The sequence below is a fragment of the Lycorma delicatula genome, chromosome 12 (assembly GCF_047948215.1).
Source record: "Lycorma delicatula isolate Av1 chromosome 12, ASM4794821v1, whole genome shotgun sequence".
Taxonomy (NCBI): domain Eukaryota; kingdom Metazoa; phylum Arthropoda; class Insecta; order Hemiptera; family Fulgoridae; genus Lycorma; species Lycorma delicatula.
Window position 1 is genome coordinate 22,915,101 of NC_134466.1, and position 21,311 is coordinate 22,936,411.

Sequence of the window (21,311 nt, forward strand, 5' to 3'; positions counted from 1 at the left end):
TTAGATTTTCAATATTGCATTTAGCATACGGAATAGGAGTTTTATATCGGTCTAATTTTTAAGTTAATTTTTAATCGCTTACGATAGATATCGTGTATGGACGCTGATGACACTTCATTGTACGCCCAGGAAAACTGGGTTGACAAGGTTCCCGAGAGTCTACGCTAGACGATCGGCTAATCTATATGTCATAAAATATTAGTATTGTTACGTAAAAAGGTCGAATTAATAAAATAAAATGAGGGAAAAAGTCGCTTCTTTTTTATTTTTCAATTAGATATTCTACGTTTAACAAAATTTTCGATAGTGAAATTTTGCTTTTAATCTTTTTATTGTTAGATAATATTTTATCAGAAAAATACGTCGATGAGTAATTTAAATATAAAATTTTTCATCGTGATTCGTTAATATTTTTTATTTATATTTTATATAGTTAATTAAATTTTATAAAAGAGTATTGTATAGAAAGAGACAAAGAGATCTATTAATGTGCTCGTATATTAACGTAACGTTTTTGTAAGCAGCAGCGGACATAACCTCTTTTTATTATGAATGTAATAAGTAAAATATATTGTTTATTATCTTCTGTAAATTATTATTATTATTATACGGTCATTGTATTTCCGTTCACACATTGTGATTTATAATCGGTTTTCTTCATTCTCTTTTAATAAGTATGTACGTGGGTTTATAAAAAGAATTAAATACGAAGCGGTAATGAGAAAATTGTTAATGAGATAGATGACTTTTTGTTGTAACAGTTTCTTTTACGATATTTTAATAAGCTTGCCGATATTAAGTATTATTTTAACAATTGCATTGTTTTGTTTCGTGTTAGTTATGCAAGAAAATACGTTTGATAATTTTTTTTCTTTCTCCTTGTACAAATTCTGTTATTATTATTATTATTTAAAAATTTATTACAAAAACATAAAACGGTATAGTATTTTACACGTAGATTGTTTGTTTTATCGCATGAAAGCTTAGTTAATGCCGACTATATAAATTAAAAATCTCCCATACTACTATTATTATTATTTTTATTATTACTTTTATATTTTTGTGGTTTAATAAAAGGAAACCTAATTCCCGTGGTTCTGTCAAAATGAGGTAATTAGTACGTATTTTGAGATTATAAACTCACTCGGTTATTGTTTTGCACGGTACGTGTTAAAATTTTATAATAATGCAGTGTTGCCAACCGTGGAATGGGCTTTATAGAATTAATAATAATAATATTGCGTGAATTTGATCAATTAATTTTATAATTTAAAAGATTTTTTTTTATTACGTACGAGTGTGGTAATGTTTCTTATTCTTTTGAAATTCTATTCGTGAAATCAAATTGTAATCTTTTAATTTATACAAATTTATTATTTTTTTGTTCGTTGTTTATATATTTAAACAAAAATAATTTTTTTTTAACTTTTTATTTTATTATGATTTTCGATTAGACCCTGTCGGATCACGCAAGGACAAAATTATTCAGTTTTCTGGGTTTTTATGCGGCTCTCATTTTTTCCACGTCTTTCTTTTTTCTGCCCGCTTGGTTCCTGGTCTCTGTGGAACTTTATTTTCTGAATGTACTTTCCGTTTCCCAATTTTTTTTCTGTTCAATTTTGTTTAAAATTTCCGAGGAATTTATATGAGCTTTTTTATAGGTATTTTTACTTCGTTGTACGAAGTAAAGGAAGTATTGCGATCGCGAAAAATTTCGGTTTTCAGATTTCAACGGAAATCTAATATGATCATCCTGAATCCATTTTGATTAGTTTCGACGTGACGTCTGTACGCATCTTGCATAACTCAAATTCGATTAGCCGTATAGGTTGTTGAAATTTTGGATTTAGAACAGTCTAGTTGTGGAACTTCATTTTTGATTGCAATCGACAGAACCAAAAGTGTCCAAAAAGCCCAAAATCCCCAATAATTTGAATTTTGGACTTTTTCTTTACTGCCTTCATTGATAGCTATTCAATGATATATCATAAGTGGTACCTATTTTCATGTTCCAGAGTTATACCCAAATAAAATTTTAATTAATTAAATATTTGGATCTTACAAGGGAAGATACATTGGTTCGAATTAGACTTCATCTCCTTTTTTTAATCTATTTTTTAACTTTTATTTTATTTAATTTCTTTTTTTAATTTATCTTTTTTTATGTATTTTTTTAATTTAAATATATTGATTTATTAATAATTAACCCGTAATTGTAAAATATTATTTACAGTAAATAATTATTTAACAATAACAATAAAAAAAAAATCAGAAGTTATTAGTGAAATAAAATTGTATGGGCTTGTTAAAATGTGTGTATGAAATTTAATAGGCATTATTATGCAGAGTTATCATAAAAGAATGGTGCGGTTTTGAACCTGGTTCAAATTAAAACAGAATTACTTAGTTTGTTTTTTATTTTTCAAATTTGTCGTCTCAAAGAATTTTTTACATAATTTATAATAAATTTCATTATGTGCGCCCTTAGTCGCTCGACAAATGTCCAAACGATACTCGACTTCTCTCCAAACATTAGTTAACATTTCTTCGTTAACGGTTGTCATCGCTTCATTAATCCTGTTTTTAAGCGGTTTAGGTCGCGAATTTTTTGCGTATAAACAACGCTTTTGATGTACCCCCGCAAGAAAAAATCGCAAGGTGTCAGGTCTGGAGACTCCTTGGAGGCCAAAGTACGGGTCCTTGCCGGCCTATCCATCGATCTCCAAATTTGTCGTAAAATGCGTTGAAGCGCGGGGGAGCACGATCTTGTTGGAAATGAAGTCGATGAATGTTTTCGAGTTCATCCGGCTGAGGAAAGCAATAATCGGTTAACATTTCAAGATACACGACTTCATTGATTGTTTTTTCAGCAAAGAAGAAAGGCCCTATTACACGATTTTTCATCGCACCACACCAAACATTAACTTAGGCGAATCGCGTTGTTTCTCGATAATCGCGGTGGGTTTTCAGTGCCCCATATTCGTGAATTGTGCCTGTTAATTTATCCATTCGCGTGGAATGTAGCTTCGTCTGTCAAAATTATATCGTCTAAAAACGATTCGTTTTCACTTATTCTGTCCGAAATTTCAACGGCGAATTCGTAACGTTTTACACCATCATCGGGTTTCAATTCCTGCAGTATCTGGATTTTATAAGCGTGTAATTTCAGTTTTTTACGTAAAACTTTGTGAACCGTTGATTTTGGAATACCTAATTCGACGCTTCGACTGGAGATGAACTTCCCAGGACTTCTAATCGTCTAATTAGTTCAACCGTTTCGTCCGGCACACTCGGTCTGCCGGTTGATTTCTGTTTCTTAACCGATCCGGTTTCTTCGAATCGTTTGAACCGACGTTTTATGTTATTTTTGTGTGGCGGATCTCTTCCGAATTTACGTCGAAACGCACGTTGTACTAAAATTACGGATTTTAATTCGGCCATCAATAAAACACACTTTGCTTTGTCTTTATCCGAGAACATTGTAACTCGCTCATCTCACCGCAACAAGAATACAAGAATTGATGATGCGGTTACAACTGCTGATCAACAAACTTTTGGGTCGGAGGCTTTCAGGGATACCAATATAACATCTAGAAATTTTCCTACAATCTTCCTATGAATTACTGAAACCGCACCATTCTTTTATGATACCCTGTATTAATTGAAAATTATAATTTCGAATGGTATTATTTTTGGATTTTCTAGTTTAATTTCTGTTTAATTATTCTAGAATTTCTGTTTAATTTTATCTATATTAAAGTTAACTATAGAGTGACAGTAAAATAGACCCTTACAAGAACACCATATACGCAAAGGTGTACATGCCCGATCTTTAATAAATTGCAGAAAATTCTTATGTTTTTAATTCATTACTCCTCTGATATTGTCGGACGATTTTTCCCTGAGTCGGAGTTGATCATTTAATCGATCTTTGGTTTGACATAATTCTTCTAATGTTAACCCTATTACACGATTTTTCATCGCACCACACCAAACATTAACTTAGGCGAATCGCGTTGTTTCTCGATAATCGCGGTGGGTTTTCACAGCCCCATATTCGTGAATTGTGTCTGTTAACACATCCATTCACGTGGAATGTAGCTTCGTCTGTAAAAATGATATCGTCTAAAAACGATTCGTTTTCACTTATTCTGTCCGACATTTCAACGGCGAAATCGTAACGTTTTACACCATCATCGGGTTTCAATTCCTGCGGTATCTGGATTTTATAAGCGTGTAATTTCAGTTTTTTACGTAAAACTTTGTGAACCGTTGATTTTGGAATACCTAATTCGACGCTTCGACTGGAGATGAACTTCCCAGGACTTCTAATCGTCGATCGTCTAATTAGTTCAACCGTTTCGTCCGGCACACTCGGTCTGCCGGTTGATTTCTGTTTCTTAACCGATCCGGTTTCTTCGAATCGTTTGAACCGACGTTTTATGTTATTTTTGTGTGGCGGATCGCTTCCGAATTTACGTCGAAACGCACGTTGAACTAAAATTACGGATTTTAATTCGGCCATCAATAAAACACACTTTGCTTTGTCTTTATCCGAGAACATTGTAACTCGCTCATCTCACCGCAACAAGAATACAAGAATTGATGATGCGGTACCACTGCTGATCAACAAACTTTTGGGTCGGAGGCTTTCAGGGATACCAATATAACATCTAGAAATTTTCCTACAATCTTCCTATGAATTACTGAAACCGCACCATTCTTTTATGATACCCTGTATTAATTGAAAATTATAATTTCGAATGGTATTATTTTTGGATTTTCTAGTTTAATTTCTGTTTAATTATTCTAGAATTTCTGTTTAATTTTATCTACATTAAAGTTAACTATAGAGTGACAGTAAAATAGACCCTCACAAAAACACCATATACGCAAAGGTGTACATGCCCGATCTTTAATAAATTGCAGAAAATTCTTATGTTTTTAGTTCATTACTCCTCTGATATTGTCGGACGATTTTTCCCTGAGTCGGAGTTGATCATTTAATCGATCTTTGGTTTGACATAATTCTTCTGATCTATTTTGTGTACTCGTTCTCTAGTTTTCAAATTTACGGTCTTTATATTCATCATCCTCTCTTAATCTTTTTATTATTTCCGTGGTCTTAACGTTTTCTTTCTCTTTATATTTATCATTTTCTCTAAATCTTTTTATTTTTTTCTTTGATTTTAGTATTTTCTTCAGCTTTATAATTATCATCTCTTAATTTTTTGTTATTCTTCTTTTGTTCTTAACACGTTTCCTCTTCATATTCACCTTCTTGTCGTTTTTTGAGATATACTTCTTCACGTTTTCTTTCTTGTTCCTGCATGATTGTTGATTATTCACCAAATATCCAATAATAAAAACTAAATATTTTAACATTTTTAACCGTTACACAGGAATTCACTAAACGGAATAGTTTAATTATTATTAACATTTATTAATACGACACACGAGAAATCTGAAACTTTTGTTAATCAGGAATTCACGAAGATACGAATAATACTGATCTAGTAATACGAGTAATAAAGGGACTTTTACTGTGTCCTAATATTTCATGTAAGATTAATAATCCTATAAATATTTTATGTTAATAAAAACTAATATTCCAGCAATCTTGTAACTGTCCACTTTATAATAAAGAATTGGAGGATCGTATCTCACTTTCAAATGAAATAAGTTTACATGAAGTGACCAAAAGATGTGTATATGTGTAGTTTAATAGGCGTACAAGAAAGTTATGTGGTATCCACATCAGATTTTTTGCTTGATGGATCCAGGGGATGATTTTCAGTCGTTCTGTGTAGGTCAGAATTTTGCGGGTGAGCCTTGTTGTCGAGAGTCCGTGGATGCGTCTCAAAACTGTAATTTTCTTGTTCGGATCTCTGAGGCAAGATTAGATAATTTTTCGGTTGTTTTCTGCGATTTCGTTTTGTAGCTGTCTTCTGTTCTTTCCGGGCCGAGAATCTTTTTCGTAATTTTTCGTTCTTCATCGAAGATGTTTTCTAGGTCGTCTTTTAGGTCGTCTTTTCCGTGGAATGTGAGGGTTTTGCTGGCGTACAGAGGTTCAGGTTTGATTACAATGTTGTAGTGCCTGATTTTTGTGTGTACGAACAAGCAAATTTCGTTGTAGGTGTTACAGGTTTTCCTTTAAGCTCTCGAGTTTTTTGTAGGCGAATATTCTTTGCTGTTCCCTTGTAGATTCGAGGATCTTGCCTAGGTATTTGAAGTATGGGACATTCTATTTATATATATATATATATATTATTTATTTTTTCATTACTTTTCTATAATATATATACTCCAGTAAATAGGAAAAGCTCTCACTGATTTCAGTCATCACTAATTCTCTTCCCATTTTACGGAGTAGTTAGAAAATTGCAATTTGAAAAAATTATTATCAAAGAACTATTAGGAAAAGTACCTTTAAGAAATTTTTTAAATCATAAATTGATCGGATGGCATGGTAACTACGCCCAGATTGGAAAAAATGAAAATTTGAAACCTGGCGTCGATGTATTTTTGAAATATTAAAAAACAAAGTAGTTTTTCTTACACTCGTAAGGGAATGAAAACCGATTAAAAAAAAAAACAAAAAATAGAAGATTTTATTTCAATTAAGATGTAACACGTATAAATGTATTATGAATATTTACCGTTTAATTAACGAGTTATTAATTAAACGGTACAATATTCAGGAAGTCTTCGGTTATATAGTGTAGCTTCCTTGATTCGATGCACGTCGGCAGATCCACCTCTTGTTATTTTAATGATGACTCATGAGGATATAGAAAGAATTTCAGGACACGTTCTACAAGTCAAAGAAATAAAACTGTTCGTTTTCGGGTTATAGCTTGCCAACAATTTCGCCGTGATTTTCGTTAGCAAAATAAAAAGTACCAAAATTCTTGGAAAGGGTAAATTCGATGATTTCAAATAATTTTTGTCTCCCAAAATTGAATAAAAATAGGTCCCGCACTTGTTCTTTAGTAACTTATGAGAAAGTTATTGTAACATACATAATTATTGTAAAACACTTTTTTTTTAGGTTTGACAGAGTTCGTTAAAATTGCCGGTAAACAGATTTTATAGAAAATTTAATTCTAAGTTAGCTTACTTTTATAAGTTTCATCGACTGAGTATCATTAAGAAAGTTTATTTTTATTTAAAACAAAATTGACAAAGAATTTTTAATTTTTTTTCGTTAAGAACCTATATAAATGAATTAGCCGAGTCGATAGAAATTTTAATCTCAAAAAATTTAGTTCAGCCAATAGATTAGTGGAATGGAAACCATGTAAAATAAAAGTGTGCTCTAGCGGACATGAGCTATTAGCTATTTAATTTATTAACAAATTAAGGAATTTATTAAGCCAATAATGGCTTTATTTTTAATCGCTTGTAACAATAAAAAGTACCAATAGATAGCTGAGGAAATTTTGTATAAAAAACCGTACGAGTACTTTCTTCTTTGAGCAAAATTAAAGACGCTAGCGAAATTTACAATAAGCACCAAAATCGAGCTAACTCGAGGGCGCGCAATAAATTAACTCCCATAACTCTGTTCCTATTAGATATAATTAAAAACTCAAAAAAGGTACGGATTCATACGATTCAAGGATATAAATTAGTCAAATTTTTGAATTATTTTTAATTTCTAATCGCCCGTTAGTCCGGATCTATTTGAAAATGTTCAAGTTGTTGATAAAACGCCTATAACAATAAAGAATTTGTTGTTCTATGCGGCCGATATTTGTTAACAAAAATCTTGGTACGCTGTTAATTCTGGATATGAATATAATTTTTTCTAAAAAATTTCTTAAACCTCTTTTACTAGCTATTTCTTCTAAAAAATGGTGTTACCGCCTTTGTTAGATTTTCGGAATCGCTTTTGTAGGTCTGAAAATGCTAAGCCGTTTACTTCAGTAGATTTATTCTTCCTTCTCGATTTTATCGGTAAAATTTTGTATTTTTTAGTTTCTCATTCCAAATTCTTACTACATTTTTCCAACACATAATTAAAGAGAAATTGTGATACGCCCTGCGTAACGCCTGTTTTTATTTCAATTGTTTAGAATTTTCTTCCGTGAATTTAACTTCTAATTTTGCGTTTATAAGAGTTTCACGTATCGGGTGAGCTAATTTCGTTAACTTGAATTAAATGCTTTTTTAAAATCGACAGATACTACAATTATGTCTTTACAGTTCAGCATTGTATGCCGTATTATTGATTTTTTAGGGGAAATATTTGTTCTGAGCTGTATCTGCCCTTTCTGAGGATTGACAACGACCAAGAATTCTTCAATCGTGTGACCACAGGTGATGAATCCTGGATATTTGAGTACCATCCTGAAGCAAAGCGAAGAGTGGCATACTCCGTCATCTCCTCTACCGAAAAAATGTCGAATGAGCAAATCAAAGATCAAAACCGTGCCGATTTGCTTTTTGACAGTAGGGGCTATCGTCCGTAAAGAAGTTTTTCCTCCAGGACAAACTGTCAACCCATCGGGTTGGTCTAGTGGTGAACGCGTCTTCCCAAATCAGCTGATTTGGAAGTCGAGAGTTCCAGCGTTCAAGTCCTAGTAAAGCCAGATATTTTTACACGGATTTGAATACTAGATCGTGGATACCGGTATTCTTTGGCGGTCGGGTTTCAATTAACCACACATCTCAGGTACGGTTGAACTGAGAATGTACAAGACTACACTTCATTCACACTCATACATATCATTCTCATTCATCCTCTGAAGTATTATCTAAACGGTAGTTACCGGAGGATAAACAGGAAAAAAAGAAAGGACAAACTGTTAACCAAGTGTTTTACAAGGGTGTCCTTGAAAGGCTCAGGAAAAAAGGGATTCGCGTGAGACCAGACGTTGCAGACAAGTGTATGCTTAATCATGACAATTTCCCGTGTCACACGGCCATTTCCATCAGGGATTTTTGATCTCAAAACGCATTCATACGGTTCCTCAACCCCTTATTCACCTGACTTGAGTTGAGTCCTTGTAAGTTTTTCCTTTTCCCGAAATTTAAACGTGTCTTAAAAGGACGTCATTTTGGAACTCTGGAGAACATTCAAAAGACTGTGACCGACCGGTTAAAAGCCCTAACCAGTTGAAGCCTTCCAGCGCTGCTACCAGGAGTGGGAACAACGAATCCGCCGGTGTATAGCTGCCCAAGGGAACTAATTTAAAAGGGATAATATTGTTTGAAAAAATAGTAACTTTGGCAAGTAAAAAGTCTGTCTCATTACTTTTCTCACACACCTCGTATTCATTCCGGATTTGGCCCCCAGTGATTTTGTTTTATTTCCAAACTTGAAAAAATGGCTCGGCGGGCAACGGTTCACATCGAACGAGGAGGAAGTCATCGCCCAAACAGATGCTTGTTTTGAGGACCTTCCGAAACCTACTTTTTGGACGGCATAAAAAGTTGTATAAAGCTAAAAGGATATTCTTAACAAAATTTAAAAAAATCTACACAAAATAATGTGTTTTTCTATCTTTTTCTAAGGACTTATTGAACGTCCCTCGTATGAAATGAATTATTAACAATAAATCGCCTACGATGGATTAAAAAAAATTAATTTAAATTAAGTAAAATAAATAAGATTACGACTTAAAAATAAATAATTCTAATAAACAATCTTCAAAAAAAAAAGTTACATAAGCCGTTAATTAAATTTTTTAAATATTTTTGTATTAAAAACAAAGCAATTTACATATTTGTCACGTTTTTAATTTTTATATAATCGTATATATGAAATCCGTACATTTTTCCTTGTTTTTATGATTTTTCTTATTTTTTCCATTTTTGAAGTCTCCATTAAGGTTATTCTTAACTACGTTCCATGCATACAAGCGATACAAATAAAATAATTATGGTTTACATACATTTTTGGTTCTTCAGTTTTATTTTTACGTAATACGGTTAAAAAGAATTTAAAAATTAGGAATAAAAAGTTTATACGAATAATTTTACAAGTAAATTGTTATTTTTTATTACTAACAACACATTCTGGGTTGGCCAAATTTAGCCGGGTCAACAGAGACTCAAAAAGTATTAATCTGGATAAAATTGACTAAAGCAAATAAATTGTTGAAATGGGTTCGGAAAAATGTGACTTAGCGGACATGAGCGAATTAGAACTATTTATCGGCTATATGTTGGTGGTTTTTATTTTTACACGCGATTAAAAATAAAGCTGCTATTGTTGAAAAACTGAAAATTTTTCCTTAATTTGTTAATAAAAAAATCCCTCGTGTCCGCTAGGGCATAATTATATTCTACAAATTTTACCAAATCCATTCCAATACTTTGATGTAGTAAATTTTTTCGAGGTTAAAATATCTATTAACTCGGGTAAAAGCGATTGAATCGAATAGTTTCATGAACTATAAAAGCTGTTCTACTCTAATTAAAATCGTTTAACCTCCGGGACCACCATTGTTATGTATTGCTTCAGAGGATGAGATGAATGATTCGTAGCGTGTGTGAAAATACCTTGCCTGACCGGTATTCGAACCCGGGACCTCCGGATGAAAGGCTGAGACGCTACCACTCGTGCCACGAAGGCTGGCTGTTCTTCAATTTGTAAAATAATAAATAAACTTCACAAATAATAAATAAAATTTAAAAATTGCCTTAAAATATAAATAATTATGCTACTCTTCTGGAGGAATAGTTCTGTAAAAAAAAAAGTGGTCATTGAAAATTATTAAATTTAAAACCTATTTTTTTGTTGTTAAATAGACAGTACTTATCTAGCTGCGGTTAATAACCAATAAACCGAGCTAAATTCGTTTTTTAATTACATAATTCAGTTATTAAAGTATACGCTAATATTATTATTTAACTTACCGCATATAAAAATCAGTATTAATTTCATTTTTTATCGTCTCTCTTCCTTCTTTATTATATCCCTGAAAAAAGAAATAAAATCTACATTAATATAAATATCTTAAAATTATAAATTTATAAATTTTATTTTTTAATACGTCAGATTCAGAACTTTTCGGAGTTATATGATATTGCAAGCAGTTTGTAGATAAAAATGTAAGGATGAATGCCAATTTTCATTAAATAACGGGATTCAAAGTTAAAAAAAAATATATAATTTTAAATATTTCTAGAATTTTACTTTCCCATCTAGATAGTGGTATAGCTCTAGAACGGAAAGTATTGTAATCGGTTCAGTTTGGGCATATAGAGTTTTCACCGGATCTTTACGTTTTGATATCTAAGGAACCCAAAAAACCGGACGTTAATGTTCGTATGTACCTGTTTGTATTGGGTGTTGGCCTCTAAATTACCTTATATGAGAACTACTGGACCGATTTTGTCCAAACTTGGTCAGATTACTTATACAGGGTTATTCACGGGAACCGGATGTTTTTAAAATAACCGTGAAAAATTGAATATTTACTTTAAAAAAGTTTTATTGGTATTGAAACACTTGTTAAATCAAAGCATTTGTTACTTACTAGTGAACGAAAAATTATGTCCGGCAAGTGATGTCCATTTTAGGCAATACATTGTTGTAGCCTTTCAGGGTAACCGGCCTCAATTCTTTGCAGCATGACTACATCAATCTGGGTGACGTGATGACGGATGGCGATCTTTAGGTCCTCCAATGTACGCGGTTTATCGCCGTACACACGCGATTTCAGAAACCCCCGCAGAAAAAAATCACAACTACTCAAGTCGGGGGACCGAGGGGGCCAAGCAATGTCGCCGAATCTGGAAATGATCCGCCCCGGAAACAAGTTACGGAGAACAGCCATCGTTACCCTCGCTGTGTGCGCTGTAGCTCCGTCCTGCTGGAATAACGCATTTTGAAAATCGATTCCCCGGTTTCACCGGGAATAAGAAACTTATTCAACATCGCAACGTAACGATCAGCTGTTACACTTACGGTAGCGTCATTTTCTTTAAAAAAAAATACGGTCCAATAACACAGACCTTTCCTATTTCACACCAAACAGTCACCTTTGGGCTCTGAAGTGGTTTCTCGTGAAGCCGATGCGGGTTTCTTTCTGCCCGATACCGGCAATTCTGTTTGTTGACGAAGCCATTCAGATGAAAATGGGCTTCGTCACTCATTAACAATAACAAATTTTCATTTTCCTCAGAAACGGTAAGCGTTTGTCGACAAAATTGTAATTGCTGCGTGAAATCTTGCTCGTTTAACTGCCGCACGACGGCTATCTTGTAAGGATGGAAATGCAGGTATGTATGCAGAATTCGTCTTACCGTACTTGTGCTCATTTGAAGCGCTGCTGAATGCCTCTGAATAGAGCGGCGTGGGCTTCTGACAACGGCTTCCCTTAACTCAATGGATGTTCTCCGGAGCGCTAGCAGTTCGTCGGGGACCCGGTGGTTTTTTCTTCAATATTGAACCGCTTGTTCGAAGGTTGTTTACGCATCGCAATATTGTATTACGAGAAGGGACGCTTGCATTACGATGGATATTAAACTGACGGCCGAAATCTCGCTGAACAGCAGTTACGGATTCGTCATTTCGCACAAAACTGTCATACGCGTACAGGCGTTGGTCTAGCGTCCACGGCTCCATCTCAACGACTAAAATGTAAATGCTATGAACAAAGGAAACGTCAGACACCAGCCACGTGCCCCTCCCATCACGAACGCCCGAGTACAACTCACTTCAAAAACATCCAGTTCCCGTGAATGACTCTGTATATACGGACGGGGCAATGATGCCTTTAAATTTTCAATTTAAAAGACCAACAGGGGATGACGATGTGGAACAAAAAAAAAATATTTTTTCAAAATCGCACCCCAAAAAATTCTGTTGTATTCGCGTGCTATGTTGTGACGTCACGGGTTGAGCGATACACTTAAATAAGTGAATAATATGTAAAGTGAAAAAAAGTAACTCGGTCTCGGCGGGTCTCAAACTAGATCGCCCGGTTTTCTCGGTATCTGGTGCAGTAAGCCTGGTAACTAAACCAGTCTGCCTATTGTAAAAGCGAAATTTGTCCTGTGTAAGTTATGAAATTACAGTTGTAAAGACGTGCATCAGAAACCGTGTTGTCAGTTTTTTTCAAGCTATAAAAGATAACGGAATTTGTCATGATATCGTTGACCAAGTAATTTTATTTGCGAGTGAGCCAACCAGTGTTTATCACAAAGAAGGAAAACGTAATTACTCATACGCCTGGTATGTGTATTAGTAATTAGTGCGCGCGCGCGCGCGTGTGTATTACACAGATCGTTTCGGTTGAAACGCACAAGTTAATTAACATAGCCGGAGCATACAACAGATGTGTTGATTGTGAAACGTTATTTTTATTTTAATGTATCTTGGATTTTATTTTATTATTTATTTGTAATTATTGCTTCAAAGTATTTATTGAGGTACACTAATCGTATTGACGGACGTAATTGTGTTTTTTGTATTAACATCGGTTTTAATATTAAAAAATATATATTTCTTACCGCGATTCTACATTGCTTATTGACAAAAGCTATCTATATACAGAGTGAGCAACATAAAACCGAACCACTAGATCAACCCGGTAGGCTTACCGAGTCAGCCTCCTACCCTTGAATATATGCGAAATCGAATTGTAACAGCAGTGAATTCAGTAACCCAGGGACCAGTTCAGTTACCAATAAAAATAATGTGGGACCGATTAAAATAATTAAATGCCAATAAATCTCGATTTTTATATCCTTGTACGAAGTAAAGAATCAGTTTTCTGATTTCAACGGGAATTTCCTCTTGACCATCCCTGAATCCATTTTGACTAGTTTTGGCATGACGTCTGTACGTATGTATCTCGCATAACTCAAAAAACGATTAGGCGTAGAATGTTGAAATTTTGGATGTAGGACTGTTGTAACATTTAATTGTGCACTTACCCTTTTTGATAGCAATCGACTTGACCAAAGTGCCCAAAATCCAAAATATTTGGATTTTGGAATATTTTTTTGACGGAGCATTAAAATAAAAATTATTACAAGATATTTACCATGTATTTATCTTTATTATTATTTTTAATTAATACGGGGGGGCTCCAAAATTTTATCGGAAATTTTTTTGTTTTTTAAACGTTTATTTTGAAAATAAAAGCATTTTTAATGTTAAAATCGCCAATTAGAAAGCTGTGTAAGGTTTAGTACAGGCAATTTGTCATCAAATAGGCTGTATTTGAAAATCCGTACCTACCGATTGATCTTTTGTCCATGCGTTAGGGGTGATGAGGGAAGCTTAACTCCAGATTTTTAACATCCACCTCCCATAGATTTTTGAAAAAATCAAAAAGTTTTTGAAATGCGTTTTTCTCTGAATCTATGCATTTTAGAGAAAAGTTTTTCAAACAAAAAACTGTAGAGGACATTCTGCTCTACAATTAATGTCTTTGAAGTTATGCCGTATAATTTGAAATTGAAATACTAAGTGGCGCTGAAGTTGTAAAAAACGTTGTAAACGACTAAACCGGTTTCGAATACGTGCCCAATTCACAACATTTTCACACTTTCACAAGCTACAGCTCCAAAACGGTAAGTCGTACAAGAAAATTGTTTGAATAAAAGTTGTCTGTTTTTTTGAGATTAACAACTTTTCCAAATGCAATACAGACGAAAATCAATTTTTTCCGGTGAAAAACCGAAAAAACACGTTTTTTACAACTTCAGGTTTGGGTTATACAAACGGAGGGCCTTGGAACGCAGTTTTGGGATATGCAATGGGGTACTCTTATAATATCTCTGCAAATAATCGTCCGATTTTCAAAATTCAAACGGGGTATTTGTTAGTAGATTGAAAACTAACCTTTGCGTGCGTCAGGTACACTCTCGATCTAACAGATCACGGTTATTCGGAAATCAGTATATATAAATAAAGTTTGTTTGTTACCGCATCACGCGAAAACCGATCGAACTATTACTTTCAAATTTGCAGGATATAATCTGTTATCTCAGGGAAGGTTTTTAAGCCACCGACCGAGGTCCTAGCTGCCTGGAAGGTTAAGATATTAAAAATATTTTTAATATCTTCGCCTCCAAGGAGGGTAAAATTGTGTATTAAAGATATTCATTAAGGAAAAAATAGATTCATTATTATATTTTTTCGTTATTATAACTTTTCGTCGTCAAAGGGGTGTGTATTTTAGTAATCATAGTTACTATATTCTATCTTTGGTAATTTAGTTTCTTTTTCAGGTTTCTATAAAGCCTGAATACTATAATTATTATTTATCAGTATTATTCTCACACACATGAGAATAACGTACAGTGCGGGGATTCAGTGGGTTGAGCCCTCTCGGTAGATGGGAATGGCGGTTAACCCACTGGGTTGGTCTATTCGTGAACGCGTCTTCCCAAATCAGCTGATTTGGAAGTCGAGAGTTCCAGCGTTCAAGTCCTAGTAAAGCCAGTTAGTTACTTTTATACGGATTTGAATACTAGATCGTGGATGCCGGTGTTGTTTGGTGGTTGGGTTTCAATTAACCATACATCTCAGGAATGGTTGAACAATACTACATTTACACTCATACATATCATCCTCTGAAGTAATATCTGAACGGTAATTCCCGGGGGATAAAAACAGGAAAAAGAAAGAGATGAGAATGGCGACAGAAGCAAGCTCTACGGGTGTCCAAGGCGCCGGTCCCCTGGCGAATTGGAAACGGCGAGCGAAACGAACTCTGCGGCCATGGGGTAGGTTCCTTAGCCCCGGAAGGTCCCGAGGTGCTCCTGAGTTGGCTCCGGGATTCGCCTGGGGTGACCTGTGCTCCGAGAGTCCAGATTCTGGCGAGACGAGTCGGCTAGTAGGTTATAAAAACAAAAGAATCGTGTATACACGTGTCTAGCATGAATGGTACAACAAACACTTCATATATATTTATCGTGTTACAGTAACATTTATTTGAATGAATTCTTAAGAAAAAATGACAGTATGTTTTCATATAAAAGTTGTTTATTTTAAATTAGGAGTTTATTTTTTGAGATTTATTTGTTTTTTCCTTATTTCCATCGTATTTTTTGATAGCAGTATTCAAAAATCTGATGTGAACACCACATGAGTTTCTTATACGCCTATTAAATTACTTGTACACATTTTTAAAAGCACAACAAATTTTATATTTCAATAATAACTTCTGATTTTTTTCATTATTGTTATGGAATTATTATTTATTGTAAATTTTTTTTACAATCAGAGGTTAATAATTATTAATAAATCAATATACTTAAATTAAAAAAAAAAAGTCAAAAAAGAAAGGTGATGAATTCTGATTCGAACCGATGTACCTTCCCCTTGTAAGATCCAAATATTTCATTAATTAAAATTTCATTTGGCTATAACTCTGGAACCAATGAAAATAAGTACCGCTTGTGATATATCGTTAAAAGGCTCTCAATGAGGGCTTATTACTGCAATTAAGAAAAAGACTAAAATCCAAATTATTTTTTGGGCATTTTTGATCAAGTCGTTTGCAGTCAAAAGGAGAGGTGCGTAACTAGTTGTTTACAACACTCGTAAATCCAAAATTACAATATTATACAGCTAATCTTTTTTGAGTTTTGCGAGATATGTACGTACAGAAAACATGCCGAAACTAGTCAAAATTGATATTTCCGTTGAAACATGAAAACCGAAATTTTTCGCGATCACAATACTTCCTTGTACTTCGTAAAAGAAAGTAAATATAGTTATAATTACTTAAAGATAAATTATATATGATTTCTTGTTAACGTATTTTCGGTATAAAATGCATGAAAATCCACTTTTTAACACCGCCGGATTCAATTTAACGTTGTTCTCTCAATAGATATTGCTGTTTCCTCAGTACGTTTTTGATTTTTTGCTTTTAAAAAACCTGTTTTTAAAATCCTTGGATAAATTTCAAAAGGAATAAAATATATATTTCATTTAAAGTATCTACAAATATATCGCCACTCGGTGATACTATAGTCTCATAGGTACAAGACTGTATTTGTTTAGTTCAATTAGAACATTATACATTTACCAAGTAAGCGAAGAGTATAAAAATTTTATCTTTTGTAAGAAAATGCGTTCTTTTCTAATGCAGTTGTTGCAAGGATTTTGTGAATAATGTAAATTATTGTTATTATTATTTGATTCATTACTACAATATACTACTATGCAATTATTTAAACTGTATATACGTATATATATATATATATTGCATTGTCCATTGTTTACATAAAAACAATGAGTTGTAAGTTTACGTAGAGTATTAGCATAATTTATGTTTATATTTTATGAATATAACCTATTGTTTTCTGTATAGTTTTGGGTTAAACATTACTAACCCGTTTACGCCCAGTGAACACACACACCTACACCTCGATTTGTACACCTCGGTTACCGAATGGAAAACGCTGGTCTAGTAGGCAGACCAAACAGATAGCCTTATAACGACGTAACTATAGGCCAACGTACGTTTAAAGTTTCTTTAAATGGAAATTACATTTTTTCCATTCGTATTTTATCGAAGGTTTTTATATCGATGATATTTATTTATATGACAAATCTGTCTCTAGATATATAACTCGTTAACTTTACCGAATAGTTATAAAAATTAATTATTTGTACATTTTAGAACTACGTTATTTTAAATGTGTAAGAATGTATCTTCTGAGAAAAAGTTAATTAAACATATGTCCTGAAATGCTTCGTTTGTGAGTTACGGGTAAAGATTTAGCTCGGATTTCAGCTACCTATCCCGGTGAAATGAGGTCGTAATGGGATTTGTGAACGTTAATTAAGGAGCAAAATTAGTGATTTTTTTTGTGGTTTTTGACCTGAAAAATCGAATTAAATAGGTCCCAGAATCGTATCTGCGGTAGTTTTTGAGAAATATGGTGGGTTAAAAACCAGTAAATTCGGGTAAAATACACTGGGGATATACAGTAAGGGGATATTTGCCGGTTGAAACACAAACTTTAATGAATTGGATTAGTGAACTGTGAACTTGTATCGCTTTATGAGCTGGATTTGAACTGAATGATTCGAATCAATCGAATGAATAATGTTAAAAAATAATAATAGAATTTAATGTACGTTAAATAAAATAATATTAAATAAATTTAAGTAATGGGCTTTCCATGGGGACTGCGTGTGAGGCTGAGTGGTGAGGTGATGCAAGCACTTCATATGAGGCTAGACCAATCGCCATCAACTAGTAACAAACAGGGTGCCGCTGGTACGCTCGTTTGGGAGGTGGAGTGGGTGCTCTTATAATATCTCTGCAAACAATCGTTCGATTTTAAAAATTCAAACGGGGTGTTTGTTTTTTTATGTTTGAAGTACAATAATTTTTATATATAATTTTAAAAAAACAACTACGTTTAATTTCCTAGAGCGCTTTCGGCTATTCTGCCATCTTCAAGAGGAATATTATTATGATTAAAATTATAAAGCTACCATAATTGAATTATATATATAACAATTTATTATTCATCAAAAGTTTAACTGACTACGTCCGTATTGTTATGAGTAAACTCATAACAATTAAACTTTTAAAACGACGATCAATTGTTAAATATAGGATTCAGTTATGGTAGTTTTATCATTTTAATAATAATTATATTCCTCTTGAAGATGGCAGAATAGCCGAAAGCGCTTGAGGAAATCAAACTGGAATTTGGTAAGCTGTTTTTTTTAAATTATATATAATAGTTATACCAGACGGCGCCATGTTCGAAAATCAAATTTGGACAATAACTTTGTTAATACATTTTCTTGAGGAATTAATTGTCCGCATTATGGATGCGGCTGAGCAACCTTGAAGAATTAAAAAGTGCCAAGGAAAACAGTACAGAAACGTGCCAAGAAATGTTTATAAAATGGTTTATGTTCGAACATTTCACTCTCTATAAAAATGATGGTGGTGGGTTTGTTTGTTTGTCGTATATGCTTAAATTTTTATTTATTTTATTAGCTGCTATTGGCGCAGAGCGGACCAATAGTGGTGCGCCGGGCGGCTGCACACGACTCTTTCTCTGTAGAAGCAGTCCGTTTTCAATTAATTTACAGATTATTTAATTTAATTTTTAAACTTTATATTTTTATTTAATTATTATTAATTTTATTAATAAAAGAAGGGATTATTAGTTAATATTTAGCAGTAAGAAAAAAAATGATTCTTTATTTAGTATGAGAGAGCCGTTGCACTCTGATCCATTCACGACTCTCTTCCGCTAGAACCAGTCCTTTGTCAATTAATTTACAGATTACATTTAATTTAATTTCTAACCGTAGATTATTTTTATTTATATTTTATATTTGTATTTTTATTTATTTATTTATTTCAATAATAAAAGAAATGGATTTAGTTAATATTTAGCAGTAAAAAAAAAGTATTTTTTATTTAGCGGGAGAGAGTCGTTTGTGTGCTCCGGCTGAGCCACCCCTAAGTCAACTCCCTGTTATCAATACGGCTAGCGTTAAACATTATAACACCAAAATGTTCAGAAAAATATTCTCTACGTACTAATATATCTTTTCTTCAAATATTTCTGTAAAATACTTAATATTGTCAGAAACATGAGGATACGAAAGCATCGAGGGTCCAAGGGGGCGGAGGACCCTGGCTAGACGGTCCGGCGAGCGAAGCAAGCCTGACCGGCTAGTTGTGTTGGTTTGTTGCGTGTGCTCACATTTTTAATTTGATACAAGCGCTACCATCTAGCGGAAAAAAATGAAGTAACAACTGTATAATAGATTATTTTGTGTGTACTATAAACAGTTCGTTGATTACATTAACATTTATTATACTTATTATTTTATTACATTTTGTTTAAAAAAAAAACCATTGTAGACATAAATTTTGGACCTTTTTCGGTAAGCGGGTACCGCTTTTTTTCTTTTTTTTTCAAAAATAACAATAAACCGCTCATTTTTACGTTTATATTATCATAACCAAATAACATTTTTACCGACAGAGGACAAATTTTACATAATCACGGATCGGTCTAGTACATTTTTTATTTCTACTCGTCGATTTTATTAAAATATGGGTCTTCCAAATGTACCCGACAGTTACAATATACACATTATTGATTGTAATTATAAATACAATGTAACCAAACTTAACCTTACGCTCGTTTCGTTTGCTAACCTTGACTAGCAAGCGTAGGTTAATTTTGGGATTATATTTATAATTTCTCAGCAAATCTCTCCAAATTCTCACCGATTTAAAGAAAAAAGTGTTACCCGGTTACCGAAAAAGGTCCTAAGTTTTTAGAAATTTTATAAAAATAAATAAGTATAGAATAAATGCTAATGAAAACAACGTGTACTGTTTACGATATGCAATACGATTTATTATATACTTGTTAGTTGAACTTTTTGTCATTATTTTTCATCATTTTGATTTTTTTTTGGTATTGTAATGTTTTTATTATTTAATAAAAATATTATTTATGAACAATATAAAGTGAAAGGAACTGATCCAGCATTTGCCTGGATTTATCAGGTGAAACCATAATAAAACCTTGTTGAAAACAGCACTATAAAATACTTAGTCCTCCGTATATTGTAAAATGGTAAGAAAATTGCCGAAAAAAACGAAAATTGCAAAAATTCGAGACATTGCATCTACTGGGACGGGCAATGGCTGAAATACACTCGGAGAATCAAATCACAGCTAATGAGGTCTCACCCAGACTTTTACCTCAATTCTGAGTTCAGATATGAGCAAAAGTTGGTTTTCCTATATTATAAAATGGTAAGAAGAATGCTGACCAGGGGGCACAGCCCCCTAGTATTGTTTTCTGGTACGTATTATGCACTTTAATCTAGCGTTCTGTTTGTAAATAAAATTCGAATTTTTCTAACTTTTCTTTGTTTTATTCAACGTATCTTAAATCATTTTGTTCAGAATTAAACTTTCTATAAGTTAATTTTAAAATTTTAAGCGTTTATTACCAATTTAACGAAGTTATTATACGTCAAACATAAAAAAAAACAGGGTTTTAGCCCCAGTTTATTGTTTTTCAACTCAGATTTCTCAATCTGCTGCAGATACGGTTCTGGGACCTTATTTTATTCAATTTTTCAGGTCAAAAACCGTAAGAAATTACCAATTCTGGCCCTTAATTAACGTCCTAAAAATTTTCATCGGAGTAGCTGAAATCAGAGCGAAATCTTTCACTAGCTGTACCTCGCGAAGATAAATACTTATCTTTGCGGGAGAACTTCGTGATACACTCTGTATAAAAAATTATATTTATATGTAATACGTACGATTCATCATATTAAAAAAAAAAAAAAAAAAATAGATTAATTCAAAAATCTTTAAAACTAAACA

General features: G+C 33.1%; 1 protein-coding gene across 1 annotated transcript in view; it reads right to left on the reverse strand.

Moving 5' to 3' along the window:
• Nucleotides 1-21,311, reverse strand: part of LOC142332961 (uncharacterized) — a 71,756-nt gene that overhangs the window by 9,743 nt on the left and 40,702 nt on the right. Inside the window, exon 2 of the mRNA XM_075379682.1 lies at nucleotides 10,867-10,928. Coding sequence (XP_075235797.1) covers nucleotides 10,867-10,894 — 28 coding nt within the window. The 5' untranslated portion in view covers nucleotides 10,895-10,928. The remainder of the gene's footprint in view (nucleotides 1-10,866; nucleotides 10,929-21,311) is intronic.